This window comes from Sardina pilchardus, chromosome 13, assembly GCF_963854185.1.
Source record: "Sardina pilchardus chromosome 13, fSarPil1.1, whole genome shotgun sequence".
Classification (NCBI taxonomy): Eukaryota; Metazoa; Chordata; class Actinopteri; order Clupeiformes; family Clupeidae; genus Sardina; species Sardina pilchardus.
In genome coordinates, this window is record NC_085006.1 from 1,641,989 (window position 1) to 1,661,190 (window position 19,202).

The window sequence follows — 19,202 nt, forward strand, 5'->3', positions numbered from 1 at the left end:
AACACGTCTTTGTTTATGTTTAGCCTATATCCACATGTATTAACAGAGAAGTTATGCCAAAAGGCATACAGTAGCCTAACCAAAGACCAAACGAATCACACCAGTATTCCCAGATATTGCACAGTTTCGATTTTGTTTGATGAGCAGGTTGTCCATACTCTTTGTTTCCAGTTTTCGGAGCCTGGGGAATAACTGCAAACATGCACATATTCAAGATCGGGCTTAATCATATATGCTGTGGTTTAGCAAAATAGGTCTACTGACATTGGAATAGTAAAAAATGTCAGTGCTCCAATTGTTTAGGTTATTCAGTGTCCAGGTCATCACAACGGGTGGTGGAAAAACCCAGGTGCTCTAAATTACCATACAGCTGTAAACTAGTCTAGCCTAACACCCCCTCCACAGCACGCGCACAAAAGCGGTTGATCAGAAATCTCAAATGTTCAACGTAGGCCTACCACCCCCACCCGACGCCATTCCACCCGGATCTCTCTGAGGCATGATAAAAGACCTTGTCGGTTTAACGACCCACACGCGTCAAGACAATTAGCAATTCTGGGGTGAATGTGGCTTCCACCCACTCCATCTATCCACGCGCCCCCTCCCCTCCGCAGGAGATCCCATCTTCGACGATGTATAAAGAACCGTTTAAAAAGTTTAACTAGCGTTGTGGCCTAACACTGAACGTTTGACCTTTCATACAATTTTGGTAATCGAGTGATAGGCCTACGCATAGTAAGTTAAACTAGACCTAGTAATGCAAGGCTATAGGCTTCAGTAATGACATCGTTAATTCATGATACATCCAGGCCACTTCATAATGGTATGGCTTAAAATGTCAAGGGGCTACTGGAAAAACTAATAAAATGTATTGCCTAACTAGCCTATAGTTGCCAGACCACACTACCGTTAAGATACCCGTTGTTTAGGCTATTTGTTTTATTCCCATGGAATATTTTGCAGGTGGCTTGCAAAATAGGCGGTGTAAGGTAGAGCCACAGAGGGACACAGCTTAGACTGCGTATTTCAATATAGCCTATAGACTATTTAATTTTATTTTATGTGTTCTATTAAACAAACCATCCATAGTATTAAATGTAGGCTATTTGTGTTAGGTTGACTGTTTAAATGTGCGAGGGTAGACGAAATGACACCCAGGATGAGGGTCGCTCTCATAATGATTTGCATATCTGGCCCGCCCCCGTGTGCGAGTACCTATTTAGCCTACTGCCATCGCGTTGGACTTCAGTTCAAAGTACAGAAGAGAACTGGAACTTGTCTTTTGCCTAGCCTACCTTGTTTCGTTGAACTGTCCTTGCAGTTCGGTTTTAGGCTACAGTTTTTCTTTCTGTTGATCCACCCAGACCAGTTTCTTCTGGGGGTTTTTGTTTGTGGTTCGCCTAAGCCTACGTCTAATTTAGCCGTCTGTCACCGTTGCTTAGCAGGGATATTGAACCCATAGAGAAGATGGCTTACACGTTTTTATTAGTATGCTTTTTTACATTCTTATCTACACAGCTGGTAAGTCTGCCTTTCTCTTCGTTAAAGATAAGACAATGTGTAGCCTACATTTGCCCTATAGGCCTACATAAAAGTTTCGCCTGTAACTTAATGTCATTTTATTATTGCAGGTAGAATCGTCTGGCGTGTTTGAGCTGAAAGTTCATTCTTTCTCCACCACTGATGATGTCTGCAAACGGTCCAAAGAATGTCAAATTTTTTTCCTAGTGTGCTTGAAACACTCCCAAGATGTGATTTTGCCCGAACCCCCGTGTACTTACGGCACTGGTGCCACGGACGTTTTTCGCGCTGACGATGATTCCATCTCCAGGAGCTCACCAGTAAAAATACCATTTCATTTCAAATGGCCGGTGAGTATAGGCCTACTATAGGCTACCCTCCTTGTGATCATGGCAATTATGCAGCTATAAATGGCCGTTCATCAGAAATGATGTGAACTTTATTCATTTTCCTTAAACAGGGAACTTTTTCGCTCATCGTAGAGGCTTGGAACGCAGAGTCCTCCGCTGACCACTCCTTAGGTGAGGAGCTCTTTCCTATAGGCTATTTTATCATCATTATTGCGCTCTTGATTGTTTGTTTGTTTGTCGTTTGATTGTTCTTTTATCATTGCGTATTTAACCTGCTTATGTTCTCATACAGAAAACAAGAACAACCTGATTAGTAGATTGGCCACTCGAAGAAGGCTATCAGTCGGTGAAGAATGGTCACAGGATGTGCAAAGTGAATTGCGTTTCTCCTACCACGTCGTGTGCGATGAAAACTATCATGGAGAGAGTTGCTCGGAATTCTGCCGTCCCCGCGATGATTCCTTCGGACATTATTCCTGTGATGCAACTGGCAACAGAGTATGCTTTACTGGATGGAAAGGCGAATACTGCTCAGAACGTAAGTAATATGTCTGTCTCATTGTCTGTTTAGCGCACTGTTAAGAGACCTAAAAGAGACCAACTAACCCACTTGCAAAAGTCTGCCACGCAGTCCGTCGTCCTTAATTGAGTCATCTACTAACACGGTAGTTATATCGTTGCTTAAATTTGGATCAGGGACCACAGTCACCAGTCTGTATGTTCCTTTTAATGTAATCTTCATTTACAAACTCCCTCACTTGAAAGGCTTGTTTGTCAGTTTCGCTTGCTTTTGCTTTGTGGCGTCATAGAAGCTATAACTTGACCATAGCATGCTCTAAATGGAAAATATAGCATGTGTTTGTTTTTGTGTGTGCACACTATCTCTTTGTTTTCATATTGAACAAATAGACTACTTGGTGTGCCAGAGTCCTGCAAAGGGTTGCTGTTCTGTGACCTGAATCAATCTAATTTCTCTTCTCTTCTTCCTCAACAGCAATCTGCTCATCGGGCTGTAGTGAGAGCCATGGCTACTGTGATCAGCCTGGTGAATGTAAATGCCGCCTTGGCTGGGAGGGTGGCTCCTGTGATGAGTGCATTCTCTACCCAAGCTGCGTGCATGGCACATGCAGCCAGCCATGGCAGTGCAACTGCAAGGAGGGCTGGGGAGGCCTGCTGTGTGATCAGGACCTTAACTTCTGCACAAACCATAAGCCCTGCATGAACGGAGCAACCTGCACCAACACAGGCCAGGCCATGTACACATGCACATGCCAGAAAGGCTTCACTGGTGAAAGGTGTGAGATAGAGATCAACGAGTGTGACAGCAACCCATGCAAGAATGGAGGCAGCTGTAATGTACGTTGACAAACAACCTTTGCCCCAAATAATGTATTGTTTCCAAGAGCTTTGTTGATCTCTTTACACCTACACATGAAACTCACCTAAATCATTGTTTCTTTTCAGGACATGGTTAATGACTACTCATGCAGTTGTCCTCAAGGTTTCTATGGGATGAACTGTGAGGTGAGCGCCATGAAGTGTGCAGATGGCCCATGTTTCAATGGTGGGACATGCACTGAGAAAAGCAGTGGAGGCTACAGCTGTGCTTGCCCTGTTGGCTACACGGGATCCAACTGTGAGAAGAAAATGGACCGCTGCAGCAGTGAGCCCTGTGCTAATGGTATGCAACAGATCGTTTCTTCCTCTACTTTGGCTCATGGAAGAAAAACTTTGTTTGTTATGAGTCTGTCACGGCTGTTGTGAACCTTATCTGGCATCACTAGGTACTGTCTGGCAGTCACCACATTCTCTGCTCTTTTTTTTCTTGGTCATCCGCGGCAGAGAATGTTGTTCTAACATGATATGACTGCCTTTATATCAGAGACACATATGCAGACAGGCAGCAGAGATAGTGAAGCTGCCCACACTGGTCTTGCATGAATGCATCATTATGCCTCCCATGAGATCTCATTACTGAGTGTGCTGAGTTTAGCTCACTTTTGGCAATTTTTTGCTAACTCTGTTCCATTTGTTCCTTTCCTCTTTTTCTCCCATAGGCGGTCAGTGTCTCGACCTTGGTCACAGTGTGAAATGTAGATGTAGTCCTGGCTTCAGAGGTGCTCACTGTGAGATAAACATTGATGAATGTGCCAGGAACCCCTGCCGTCATGCTGGTACCTGTGTTGATGGCATTAACGACTACACATGTACATGTCCACTTGGATACACCGGCAAAGACTGCCATATCCGTGCAGATGTTTGCTCCCAGAACCCCTGCCAGAATGGTGGCACATGTTATGCCCACTTTAGTGGGCCAGTTTGTCAGTGCCGACCCAACTTTATGGGATCCCGCTGTGAGTTTTCAAAGCCTACCAAGGAGCCCCCCATTACAGTGGCAGGAGCCCTCCCAGCCGCCCTGGCCTTGTCCTTCACCCTAGGCCTGATCACACTTACACTTGTGGTGTGTGCGGCCATTATGGTTTTGCGTCAGATGAGGAGGAATCACAAAGCCCTTGCCTCATCAGTGCGCAATGACCTGGATGCAGCCAACAACCGCACTTCCCTGAGCCCTAGCAGTGGCTCTGCTGGCTGCTGGGAGAAGGAAGCCTTCCTGATCCCAGGCAGCCAGATTAAGGTGTCCAACAAGAATGCAGCCCTCAGTACTCCTACACTGGAGGTGCCACAGGACCGAACACATAACAAGAACAAGTTTGCAGACACCAACCTAACCAAGGACAATGAACTCACCAAGAACAACTTGGACATGTAAGTTTTGTGTCATTTATCATCTTAACTGCTTTACAAATGTTATCAAACTAGCTTGTAGTTATCAACCACAGTTTGGACTATGCCCAGATTTATGACATTATTTAGATAGTGTTGTTCTCTGTGTGCTGTTTGTCCTGTCCTGCCTTGGATTTACTTTATAACTAAAATACTTTCATTTCTCTTCTAGAAATAAATCTGAGACGAGCATATTTGTCCCTTCAGTGAGCTTTCCTAAAGACGGCCTATACCATCCAATCTACATTATTTCTCAAATGGAGCAGCATGTTTTAGCAACTGAGGTAAGGATTGCTGTCAATTGCTGTTTCTTTCTTTTTTCAATACAGTATCTGTACTTGCATAAGGTAAACTAAAGGAAACTAAAGGGTTAACAATTCTTATCTGTCTTTTTATTGTAGGTTTGACAGTATTCAAAATCTGAAGCACCTCATCACCATGGGACCTACTAAAATATGTTTACACTTTTTAAAAGAACAATTGAAGGATAATATGAGAGTATACTATATCTATATATTATATTTAATATTTATTTATGCTGCTCATTGGTGGTTCATTCCTGATCTGGACAAATTTTCTTTTGTGACAAATCAAGATGGCTGCTAAGGACTTTGAGAATTATTTGCACTATGATTTATAGAGTTATGTTTTCATAACCACATAAACGGCTTCGATGGGATTCCAAATTTGACAATTTTGGAGACACCAAAGAGAACTAAGGATCTGTCTATCACAATCAAGATTGGAACTTTTCTGTGAATGCTTAAATTCTGAACCACGCCTTATCATGGACAAGGGCAAACACGTATGGCTCAGGCCTTGACCAGCAGCTATTCCATAACCAAATGGACATGGGCTACCATGGATGGGTATCATTTGTGACAATGCATGGAATAGAGGAGTTAAGACAGGATTGATGACAGAGAAACCTGCCTAATGGATGAGACGAACTACTGCAGTGATCTCTAGAATGGGATTGTCAAACACGGACGTGCCTGATCTTGTAATTTACAATGGCCCACTGAAAAGGTACTCCTTGTTGAACATACTTTGATATGGAGATCTTCATTCTTGACTTGACTTTTCAGTTTTTCTCTTGGATGAAAAACAATTTCTTATAAAGCCTCTTTGCACAGCAATTTTAAGTGGATGCTGTACTTTTCCAAGTTTAGCTATTTCCTACTGTTTCATCACATGAACAAGCAAAAACATTTAATTCAAACAATGGGGATGACTAAATTGAAGATATTTTGTTTTTGGTCTTTTAAGACCATTTAGCTTTGAAAGTAAATTAATGCTTGTTTTATGTGATTCATGTGCTTTTTAAGTTGACTATGCAATATGCACATGTTCCTTAAATATATTTTCATCTATTTAATTTTGTAAATAATCTGTATTTATGAGGAGAATTGTATATATATATATCTATATCTATGATGTCTCTATTACGAATAAGTCTATCTATATATCTATATCTATAAATATATATGCATATATTTTTTCATAAATAAACACAAAACTTTCAAATGTTCTATTGTGTTGTTTCTCAATTCAAAGGATCATAAAAACTAATCAAGTAGATTGAATTTGGACTCATTGTTGCCTAAATAAGGAACATTTTACTACTTTTAAATGAAGCTTAACTACACAAAAGCTACTTACAGACAAAATGTAGCAAGCTAAGTTACACACATTTCACGAAAGTAGTTTGCTATATCAGAAGCTACTTTATTTAGACCTTGTTGCCTAAATAAGGAACATTTTATCTTTTACAGAAATGCAATTCCAATGTACTAGCAGTTAACCGCTAAAACTTCTAATATAATCTTTTAAACATTAATCTATTTGCCTACTTACAGAAATGGGCTAATGAGTGTCTGTCCAATGTACTTTTTGTTAAGAGCCACATGCATGTTGTCCGGGTGGTATTTCTGGAATTGGTGATTGGTGCCTGAGAGGCCAAAGGAAACAGGATGTAGTTGTATACAGTAGGTTAGGGGTGTCTGAGGTTGTTGTTCATTGTTCATATCCTGTTTACCCAATGTTGTTAACTGTGGCATGCAGGGTTCGCCAATGGTGATAGTACAGGAGAAATCCATGGTAATTTCCAAAAGTATGTAGCTTACTGTCATCAGAGCACCTTGGGGCATGAGTTGACAAATAATGCAGTCCTCAGTGTAGTTAACATGAAGTATGTGTTTTACTGAAGTAGCACTTTAGAATCAGTACAGTATGTGCATGACTGGTTCTTCAATAGTATATCATTTAGACAATGGTTAAGTTTAGGCAGTGATGGGCAAGCTACTTGGAAAATGAAATTAAGCTTAACTACACAAAAGCTACTTATAGACAAAATGTAGCAAGCTAAGTTACATACATTTCACGAAAGTAGTTTGCTATATCAGAAGCTACTTTGTAACGTAAAAAACAATAAACATAACAATAAAGTGAACCAGCTTCATGAGAAGTCAGTGGTATGGCAATGACCTACCCCACATAACTCAGCATAAGATATACAGTGACTTAATTACCTTGATGTACACATGTGGGCTATAACATACTGTATGTTCAGTTCAAAAACATTATCCAAAATCTATTTGAGAAAAACAGGCTCCACGTAGTGAAAGGAAGGTAGGGCCCAGAATGTGGATATGTGAAGAATGTGCATATGTGGCCTATTGAGAAAGTGTACATATGTGGTCCAAATCAGATTTGTGCATTTCTTAAGTTTGCAGGATAAACTGCAAGCTAACTTTTTACTGTAACTCAAACAGCTTCACCTCTTGAATATCACCTCTTTATATCCCAGTTTCATTCCATTTGCCTGAAATGTTGGTGCTACATTTAAAAGTACAATTAGGCCTACCCATTCAGTTTATCAAAACATGTATACATAATTCAGAATTTAGGTATGAGTCAAAGGGGAATGCACAAGTGAGGATCTAGGAATGGGGATTGTCTGGAGAGATTTTGTAAAGAGGAATGGTCTCAAATCATTGTTTTGTATTCTCCAACTTGATGGGATGTCAAAAGAGAACATCATGAGCTGCTGTATTGGGAAAGGGAGGTAGGGTATTATCCCATTATTTTGAAGTACTTTTGTTTCTCAGAATGAATCTGCTTCCTTTCAAGGTAGGATTTTCCCTCATTGTGAAATTGCACTGAATGACCAAAACAGGAATTTTAAATACCTGCTTTAGTGCCCCTGTTTTAGACCCCTGTCCTTTCCCCCACTGGGCCAAACTCACATTGCACTTATCAATCTTTACCAGAGCATGGTTGAGATGAAGTACTCTAGAATCTTTGCTTGAGAGTACAGACAAAGATCCTTGATTACTAACTGCTATAACCCTCTCTGGTACAGCTTTGCACTTGAACAGTTAACAGAACAGTTGTGTTTATCATGTCATAATTCACTTTTTGTAGAGGCATGTTTGTGATCATAGTAGATGTGTAACATGCTCAAGTTCAATTGAACCGTGCCCTAGTCCACCTCTTCAAGCGGGCCAAGTGGTAGGGAGGGAGAAAAAATAGAGCGGTCACCAATATGGCATAGTGTGTGCTTTAGGGTATTTGGGGAAAGAATGGTGAAGAATAGAATAGAAAGCAATAGAGTAGCACAGTAGCAAAACCAAACTTGACATTGGCCCAGTGCTGACCTTCGGTCCTACATGTATAATAGCTCAAGCCAGATGGTTTGATGAGTGCCATAGACACCCACACATGGACATGCATGGGCATCACCTGGTACTGGCACCTCTGGGCCTGTGCCTAATGGCTAATGCTGAACAGCCCCACAGAGCACATGTGTCTGCGCTGTTCTAACAGAAAGAGGCATGAACATGATTTTGCGTTAAACTGCAGTGGGGGCACAGAAAATGGCATGTCTTGGGTTGAAGGGAACTTGTTTGAATGTATTCAGCATTACATCTGGCAATCACCTTCATCCTGCTTGGCTTCCTGTTTTCAGGGTATTTGTGTCCTGATAAGGCAAGGGAAGTGAACTTTACCTCAGTGCTCCATTAGTTTGAAGGAAATGGACTCTGGGTTTTCTGACTCTGCCCTATCTCAACCAAGGATTTTTTTCACACTTATAAATGTCCAGTTATTTACGTGCAACGTGTAGTCTTCTGAGCATACACATCAAAACTTATGGCATCCTTTCCTATGACATGTCTTTTCCTTTTCATTTGTGTTTGTGCAAAGTTTGTGGCATGTGTTTATTGGACGATTTCTTGTTTACAACACTTTTTCAAATGTTTTAAGTCATTTGTTTACAGCATGAAAATGTAAGAAAGGTTTTTACAGAGATATTACCAACTATATCACATTAAAAAACAATCTGGCATGTTAACAAATGTTTATCTGTGCCAGCTGTGCTGTTGCTAGAGTTAGGTTTCTATGGTTAGGTTGCTTTTATGTAGGTTTCAACCCAAACTAGACAAAAACAAATAGCAAATAGTTATACAAGTTAAATAGTTGCCCAAACTTAAACTTATGACATTTTATTGACATAAGAAAATTGAAAAATTGTGTGCAAAACATTTAAAACTATACGTGTGCTGTGTGCGATGGGTCAGCATGTAGCTGCCACACTACTGAAATAGACCACTAATGTAACCTGAAATAGACCACTACTGTTTTTGATTGCAATACATCTGGTCTTAGGCAGATTCATGCGATCCCTGCTTGTGTGCAAGTGTGTTTGAGGTGCTTATCCACTGGGTTTAGAGTTCCTTACATCCGATGAGTAACTCCCCTATGACCCCAAAGCTGTGGGAACAGGAACGGTAGGATCTGGCGTGACCAAGAACATTAGCACAAATGACTCTAGCAGACCAACTCACACCTGACCCCCCATCTCCAACAGACGGCAGAGAAAAAAACGGTCTGTTTTCAAACCTCCTGTTGCTCACCCAGCTCAACTTCAGTCTGGACTCATTTTGTTGAATTTTCTTTCTGTGAAGAGATGGTGACAAGGGAGCTGACATCCAGTCATCAATCACATTCTTCTAAAGCCTGTTGAGTCCCAATTTCAGAAGAGAAAGCAAACTCAACTGATGGTACCTGGCTGAATAAGCAAGAAAGGCAAGATTAATTCACATGTGAAGCATATAAAATGTAGAGGAGATATAAAGCTTTATAAAAGTAAACCAAAACATCACATGAAACAGTTGTAGTTGAAATAGTGCATGTGCATTCATTCTTGTTACTTACTGCTTCAGGTTAATGCTGCCATAATCTAGTAAGATACTACATAAAACATGGCTAAAACTATTGGCAAACAACATGACAAACGTTTATGTTTATAGTTCTTACGAGTTGCTTATGTCCACTGTGACTTACAATGACATCAATAAACAAAGAATTAACACATTAACACAGTTTAATAGTCACATATCCTAGAGTTAAAAAAAAAGAAAATAATCATAGACTAAATAGAACTGAACAGAATAATAACAACAACCATAATGATAAACATAAAAAATAAACACAAAAGAACAAGACTGCAATGTTTTCAGCAGGAGATGTATTCTTTTTCAGTCATGCCATTGAGCAGAGGGAATCTAACAATTCCTTAAAATGAAACAAAATGGCTTTTGCAAGGATATTTTCAAAAGTCAAACATCATGTAATCTGCATTGGAATGGTTATTATCTGTACACTTTTCCAGCCAAACACCCTGCTGTCATTGGTCTTTGTCCTTTTTGCCATATGGGTAAAAGGAAGTTTCCCGCAGGTTCAGTGGATTCTTCTCATGTAATCAGTCGCACCTCCTGTGAGGTGTCAGGAGACTGCTTTTACAATGATCCCTGAGTTCAAAGGCTTTGCCCAGCATTAGGTGATAGAGATTTAGTAATCATTAGCTCTACTTCTAGCTACAGGTATGTTGTGTTGATAGTATTTCCTCAATGAGACACTGAGGCTGACTGTCCTTTCACTGACTCATTTGACTAATAAATTCATTTAATTTATTTACTAACTAATTTTCTTTATTTAGTGAACACATTTAATCTTATTGTAGTGTGCATTGAATGCTTTCAAAATAGATTTTTCTTTTCACATTTGTTTTTTTCTGCAAGACATTAGCTTTTGCTATTTCTCAATCCATGCCTTTATCAAACATCATCACTCAACACCACATCTCTGAGTAATAAGGAATCTGGACTACCATAATAATACTAATGTGTTTTAACAGATGAAACATTCTTGGTGGTCACTGTGTAAGAGCACACAGCAGTACGATTTCAGATCTCCGGAATGGACCATAAAGAAAGAGGAGGATCTAAGGAGCTTGGCCTGGAAGGGTGAGAGGAGTCACAGCCACTTCAAAGAGTCTGAGGCCTTTGCCACAATGCTTTCCCAGGCCAGCACATCCACTTTTATGGAGGATAGAGTGACTTGCAAAGATCTAAATAAAGCGGGCAAGACTATTAGAGCTTGGCCGTTAATGTGGTTCAAACACCTGAAACATATACAAGTATGTAATTTCTGTCTTCAAAATTCAATTCAATTTCAATTTAATGTCGCTTATAGAGCGCCAATACATTACACATGTCTCATGGCGCTTTACAGAGTGTTAGACATTCAAAGAGAGCCCATGAGTAACAGGGGCAAGGAAAAACTCCCTAGAATTGGAGATACATATAGGAAGAAACCTCAGACAGATCCACGACTCAAGGGCCCAACCCATCTGCCTTGGGTCAGTTACAGTACAGTCATTTGTAGTTTGAAAGTTACAATGAAAATGAAAGTTCAAATAGTCCAGTGTAGGGAATAAATTGTCCATTAGTAATCCATTAGTTATTTCGGAAAGTGATGGGCCGCTGGGATGCGTGGACCAAAGATTCGGGTAAATGCAAAAGGTAAATGCAAACTCAACACAGCTAGAGATCAAACCTAATTTGAACAAATCAATTTTAGGAAAAACACTGACATAAAATTGTTATCAGTAACCTAGAGATGAGGTACCTTAAGCATATAATCTCTCCGTGAAGACTACTTATCCTGTAAACTGTTTCCTCTGTCCACAACTGTTTCAAAATAAAAGTCATCACTGCAATAATACACTATTAAATCATCTAGCCATTGAAACTACTCAACTATTTAACTGTTCAACCATTCAAACTGTCAGTTATCATCAACTATGCCTCCAGTCAACTATATGAAACCTCCATGTACCTAGCAACCAACATGGCAACCATTAAAATTAAGCGTTTATGACAGTTTCCATAGCAGCCAACATGATTATACTGCAGTAACTGCTTTATTCCTGATAGTGGCCACCATGGATACCCTAGCAACAAATGTTAAAATAAAAGTCCTCACTAGCAAGTTAACATTGTTAGCATAGTTAGCATTTTTAGCATAACTGCTAGAAATCATCAACTAAGTTAGCTAATCAACCTGGTTAGCATTGGTAAACATATCTACATGAGTTATCTGTACATTTTTGCATTTTCATGCACTCGTAATTTCCCTGGAATTACATTCTCTAGTTATTACAGTGCATGAAAATGCACTGTACTGTTCTTCCTAGACTTCTTATTATTATTCCGCTTACCACTTTTTCCATATGCAATTTCACTTCAACCGTTAACTTAGAAACTTCATTCAAACGTTGTAACGTAGGTCTTCTAATGGACCAAGTTGCTATGACTTTTCAACTTTGTAACTTTTATACTTTTTAAACTATTAAATAAAAACTATTAAATGTCTCCATAGACTTAACATTGTGATTATGACATCATAATAGGGCAATTAGAATCTTATGCCAGGTGGTCAGCCCCACCTGCAGCAGCTCTCTCTCTCTCTCTCTCTCTCTCTCTCAGGCTTTAAGCATACAATCTCTCTGTGAAGACTACATATCCTATTTCCTCTGTCCACAACTGTTTCAAAATAAGTCCTCACTGCAATAATACACTATTAAATCATTACATTGCATGTGAATGCAATGTACTGTTATCCCTATTCTTCTTAGTATAGTTATTATTCTTCCTCCGACCAAAATCCACGGTTTATAACGCTAAAACCACTTAACCGTTTGACGTCATTCAAACACTCCTACAAGGGTCTTGTAACGGAGATTTGTCCAATGCGTTTTTCACATTTGTGAACTTTATACTTGTAGAGATATTTACGATAAAAGGTTTTAAAATTCCCATAGAGTTAACGTTGAGACCCTTTGGCGGCAAAGATTAATTGTTACGTCAGTGCTCAGCTGTCAGTAATCAAGGATCTTTGATCCAAATGCCACCGCTGCGCTAAACCAGGCTAAACCTGAATGTTATATCTACTCATTAAGCTGTAACAGCTATGAAAACATTCTACCATACAGCTGCTGTAAACCAGGACGTTATCGTCTTGTCTCCTGCTACTCCTTACTTGATTTGTTTATATCGTTACAGTAACCGGTTTGCTCTCGGTAACGTTATCAACAGCTAAAGACAATCTAACCTAACGTCAACGTAAACACTGTATTTAGCTAACGACAATCAAGTTACTAGCAAGTTACAAGCAACTAGTTGCACCATTTAGGTTCAAGCCTTCTTCTCACAGTCGTTTCTAGTATAAACTGCATTGCTATCATTTTCACGTTTGTTTGTTAGCAAGTCGTTTCAGGACTTGCCAGTCAGGTGCAGTAATGTTAATTTTAATGGTTGCTATGTTGGTTGCTAGGTACATGGAGGTTTCATGTAGTTGACTGGAGGCATAGTGGATGATAACTGACAGTTGGAATGGTTGAACAGTTCAATAGTTGAGTAGTTTCAATGGTTAAATGGATAGTGTATTATTGCAGTGAGGACTTTTATTTTGAAACAGTTGTGAACAGAGGAAACAGTTAACAGGATATGTAGTCTTCTGAGAGACTGTATGCTTAAAGCCAGAGAAACTGACAGTTGGTGCCCAGGTGGCCGGCCACCTGGCGTAAGATTCTAATTGCTGCCGTGATGTCATAATGAGCAATGTTAAGTCTATGGGGAAAATTGTAATAGTTTTTAACTAATTGTTTAAAAAGTATAAAAGTTACAAAGTTGAAAAATACAAAGCCCACATCGCGTAAGTAAGACCTACGCGACAAAATTTGAATGGAGTTTCTACGTTAAGCGGTTGAAGCTGAATTACGTGCGTTAGAAGAAGAAGAAGAAGAAGAAGAAGAAGAAGAAGACTTTGGAAGAACAGTACAGTGCATTTTCATGCACTGTAATAATAATAACTAGAAATGCAATTCCAAGGAATTACCAGTGCATGACAATGCAAAAAAGATAGATAATGTAGATATGGTTACTAAGGTGTAGCTAGGGTAAACATGGTGGTTGCTTAGTTTACAGAGAGTTGATAGTGTGAAGGTAGACAGTTTAAAGTTGAAACATTCCAGTTCTAACTTAACTAATGATTTCTATTCATGTTAAAATGTTAACTATGGTAACAATGATAACCAGGTTGATTGGTTAACTTAAGCTACGTTTCGACTGAGTAGTACGGTACAGTTCGGTTCAGTACATTAGGTTTTGGTACGGAACGTTTTGGTACAGTTCGGTCCGCTTTGTGTACCCACTGCAAAAGGCACTACTGTATGACAGGCGGGATAGCAGTTGTTCCGTTTTGTCTACCCAACGCATGTTTGCAAATGTAGGCCTATGCAAAGGGATATTTGTGTTCATACCATCTTAAATCGTTTCACCATCATATCATCTTAAATCGTTTCAAAAACAAGGATTAGGCAGTCTGCCTATGCTGTTTGCATGGATATAGTTGCAGGAATCAATCGTATGTTAAATATCGTTGCTAGCTTCGTATGGTTTCACTGCAGGGACCACACACATTGCACGACTGCTCATGAATCGGTGGCACCAAACTAAAACGTATGTCCAGATTGGGGAAACGTTTAGTTTATTTTGAATAGATACGTTCACTCAATTTAAAGGCAAATGATAACCACAACTGAATAACAATATCCTGCCCTTTTTTGCTAGCACTGGAGGGAAAATTTCTTACCTTGCTTGAAAGCTAGCCAGCTAAACTGACGGCCAGTCTAGCTGTTCTTCTCTCCTGCTTTCTAGTTGTCCACAGAGAAAAATCCTCAGATATCCAGTAAACGTCATGCTGTCTTTCAGAGTTAATCCAAGTGTGCTGTAAACTTAGTTAAGATAACTTGTAGCCTATGCCTAATTTAGAAACACAGTGGGCTAATTACTAACTCCTGCTAACTAGCGTCTACGACCAACACGTCGTCATTTTGCCAAACGAAATAAATAGATGTAATCCAGATAGGCCCAGGCTACTGTAGCTCCCGTTGATATGCTTGATAGCCAGTCAAAACAGTTCGCTGAAGGATCTGTGGTAGGCAGCTTGGATGCACTGCTAGCACGTCCACTCTTTCAGGCAATATACCTAGGCAAATATTTTTGTTTATTCATGTAGGCTGACTGCCTGTCACGTTCAAGCCTGAGGAATAAATAGCACTGTTTAGGACCGATAATAGAAGCTGTTCCCTGCAGCGTTATCTAAAGCCTACATAAATCCAGCCTGAAAATCTTCAAACTCTAAGCTTTAATGGTCAAGCGTCATCAAGACGTGGTGTTAACTAAATAATCAGTGTCACAGTATCTTACTTGAGGTCTAGGAAGTCGATCACCTTGCACCAGGTTATTTAAAATACTCAATGAAGCAAACTTTGATTCAATCTCACGTGTGTCGCTATTGGACTCTGCTAATTTTTGACTCCCAAAATGGCGGCGTTAATATCTATATGCTGGTTGTTATGGGAACAGTGAGGAATAGTGACGCGCCCGGAATCCTCAATACCGTACCACAAACTGGTACCTCAACAGAAGGGTCCCCTAAAACAGTACGGTTCGGTACGCTTATTTAGGTACTGATTTTATGCAGTAATGGTAAAAATGTTAACTATGCTATGCTCACAGTGCTAACCAGGTTGATTAGCTAACTTAGCTAATGATTTCTAGCAGTTGTGCTAAAAATGCTAATTATGCTAACAATGCTAGATTTGCTAACAATGCTAACCAGGTTGATTAGCTAACTTAGTTGATGATTTTTTGCAGTTATGCTAAAAATGCTAGCTATGCTAACAATGCTAACCATGCTAACTAGATAACTTGCTAGTGAGGACTTTTATTTTGAAACATTTGTTGCTAGGGTATCCATGGTGGCCACTATCAGGAAACAAGAAGTTACTGCAGTATAATCATGTTGGTTGCTATGGAAACGGTCATAAACGCTTAATTTTAATGGTTGCTATGTTGGTTGCTAGGTACATGGAGGTTTCATGTAGTTGACTGGAGGCATAGTTGATAACTGACCGTTGGAATGGTTGAACAGTTAAATAGTTGAGTAGTTTCAATGGTTAAATGATTTAATAGTGTATTATTGCAGTGAGGACTTTTATTTTGAAACAGTTGTGGACAGAGGAAACAGTTAACAGGATATGTAGTCTTCAGAGAGATTGTATGCTTATAGCCAGAGAAACTGGCAGTTGATACAGGTGTAATCAATTTAACTGGCTAGTCTTAAGAGAGCCAGAGTGTATATGCTTGAAGCCTGAGACAGAGTAAATAATTTAAAAGTTGAATGTAGTCTAATTAATGTTGATAGACAGAGAGTTTAATGGATGTTGATAGACAGTTTAATGGGTGGATGAGTGAATGGTCTGAAGAAGATGAATGGATAGAAAGTTGGATGGAATGTGCCTTATATTCTTGTAGAATGGAGAGACACAGCTCTCTACTGAGAGTAGTGGATACAGATACAGGTGTAATCAATTTAACTGGCTAGTCTTAAGAGAGCCAGAGTGTAGAGATACCTGAGCCTGAGACAGAGTAGATTGTTTAAAAGTTGAATGTAGATAGTCTAATTGATGTTGATAGGCAGACTGTTTAGAATGGGTGGATGAGTGAATGGTTTGAAGAAGATGAATGGATAGAAAGTTGGATGGAATTAGGAAGACTTATGTTGATACAGTTGATACAGGGGAACAGAAAATGTAGTCTCAAGAGAGCCAGTGTGTTTAAAGCCTGAGAGAGAGAAAGAGCTGCTGCACCTGGACTGGCCACCTGGCTTAACATTCTAATTGCTGCCGTGATGTCATAATGAGCAATGTTAAGTCTATGGGGGAAATGGTAATAGTTTTTAACTAATAGTTTAAAAAGTATAAAAGTTACAAAGTTGAAAAATACAAAGCACATATGGCATAAGCAAGACCTACACAACAAAGTTTGAATGAAGTTTCTACGTTAAACGGTTCAAGCTGAATTGCGAGCGTTAGAAGAAGAAAAATAACTAGAAATGCAATTCCAAGGAATTACCAGTGCATGAAAATGCAAAAATAGATAGATAATGTAGATATGGTTACTAAGATGTAGCTAGGGTAAACATGGTGGTTGCATAGTTTACAGAGAGTTGATAGTGTGAAGGTAGACAGTAGATGAAACATTCCAGTTCTAACTTAACTAATGATTTATATTCATGTTAAAATGTTGATTAGCTAACTTAACTAATGATTTCTAACAGTTGTGCTAAAAATGCTAATTATGCTAGCAATGTTAACTTTACTAACAATGCTAACCAGGTTGATTAGCTAACTTAACCGATGATTTCTAGCAGTAATGCTAAAAATGCTAACTATGCTAACAATGCTAAATTTGCTAATAATGCTAACCAGGTTGATAAGCTGACTTAGTTGATGATTTTTTGCAGTTATGATAAAAATGCTAACTATGCTAACCATGCTAACTAGCTAACTTGCTAGTGAGGACTTTTATTTTGAAACATTTGTTGCTAGGGTATCCATGGTGGCCACTATCAAGAAACAAGAAGTTACTGCAGTATAATCATGTTGGTTGCTATGGAAACGGTCATAAACACTTAATTTTAATGGTTGCTATGTTGGTTGCTAGGTACATGGAGGTTTCATGTAGTTGACCGGAGGCATAGTTGATGATAACTGACAGTGGGAATGGTTGAACAGTTAAATAGTTGAGTAGTTTCAATGGTTAAATGATTTAATAGTGTATTATTGCAGTGAGGACTTTTATTTTGAAACAGTTGTGGACAGACGGAACAGTTTAACAGGATATGTAGTCTTCACAGAGAGATTGTATGCTTAAAGCCTGAGAGAGAGAGGGCTGCTGCAGGTGGGGCTGGCCACCTGGCATAAGATTCTAATTGCTTAACGACCCGATTGTGATGTCATAGAGGCCCATGTTAAGTCTATGGGGTAATTTTTAATAGTTTTTAATTTATAGTTTAAAAAGTATAAAAGTTACAAAGTTGAAAAGTCATACCAACCCGATCCATTAGAAGACCTACGTTACAGAGTTTGAATGAAGTTTCTAAGTTAAACGGTTGAAGAGAAATTGCGGTTAGAAAAATCGATCAGCGGAATAATAATAAGAAGTCTAGGAAGAACAGTACAGTGCATTTGCATGCACTGTAATAAGAAGTCTAGGAAGAACAGTACAGTGCATTTTCATGCACTGTAATAAGAAACCTAGGAAGAACAATATAGTGCATTTTAATGCACTATAATAAGAAGAATAGGAAGAACAGTACAGTGCATTTGCATGCACTGTAATAAGAAGAATAGGAAGAACAGTACAGTGCATTTTCATGCACTGTAATAATAACTAGAAATGCAATTCCAAGGAATTACCAGTGCATGAAAATGCCAAAAATGAAATGTACAATATAATTTGTAGTTAACACAAATAATATAAAAAAAAAGAGATGGGGTAAAACTGAGCGAATAAGGATTTACCACTGATCTATAAATAGGTAATTGAGATTGTTAGGTGTTCCTAAGACATATATGGTGGTTGCTAGGTTGACGTGGTTTAATAAATGTTGATAGGCAGATAGTTTAATAGACATAGTTTAAGGGCTGTGTAGAGGTAGACAGTTTCATGGATGTTGATAAGACAGATAGTTTAATGAATGTTGATAGACAAATAGTTTAATGGATGTATACGCTACTTCAGCGCGAACTTTATGGGCGCTGCCATCTTGAATATCGCCATTACTGCGTGCCTGCGAGTGTGACGAGTGACACTTGCCTGTGCTTTTCAATGAAAGCATCATGTCAGAGAATGTCTAACAGAGGTCCTGCTCATGAATGAAAATGTCAGGTGAAAGGGAACATTGGGTCAATGATGTCAGACTGTACCAAAACTTAATTTATTAACACCATAAGGTATTAAGATGTGTATTAATGACAGCTAACCTCTGCAACAGCCGCCTATGGAACCAACGGGCTAATTTCTTAGCAGCCAGGCACGCAGTAATGGCGGCATTGTGTTACTTCCGTGTTTCGCTGGATTAGTGTATAGGTAGATTAATGGATGTTGATAGGAGGACAGTTTAATGAAGGAATAAATAGTTGGAAGTAAATGGATGGAGAGAAAGTGGAAATGGAAAGTTGAATTGAATGGAAAGTGGTCTTTGTTAACATTACTAAGGTGATTGCGATGATTTCTATATTGTTGCAAGGGTAATTGAGATAGCTGTTAGGTTTATCATAGGGTATTCATA

At 39.2% G+C, this 19,202-nt stretch overlaps 1 protein-coding gene across 1 annotated transcript; it reads left to right on the forward strand.

Moving 5' to 3' along the window:
* Positions 1-1,269: 1,269 nt before the first annotated feature.
* On the forward strand, positions 1,270-6,186 carry dlc (deltaC). Its single transcript, XM_062552364.1, has 9 exons — positions 1,270-1,521; positions 1,632-1,871; positions 1,982-2,042; positions 2,164-2,409; positions 2,866-3,227; positions 3,336-3,552; positions 3,929-4,637; positions 4,828-4,939; positions 5,057-6,186. The coding sequence occupies exons 1-9, from the start codon at positions 1,468-1,470 to the stop codon at positions 5,060-5,062; spliced, it is 2,007 nt and encodes a 668-aa protein (XP_062408348.1). The 5' UTR covers positions 1,270-1,467; the 3' UTR covers positions 5,063-6,186.
* The last annotated feature ends 13,016 nt before the right edge of the window (positions 6,187-19,202 follow it).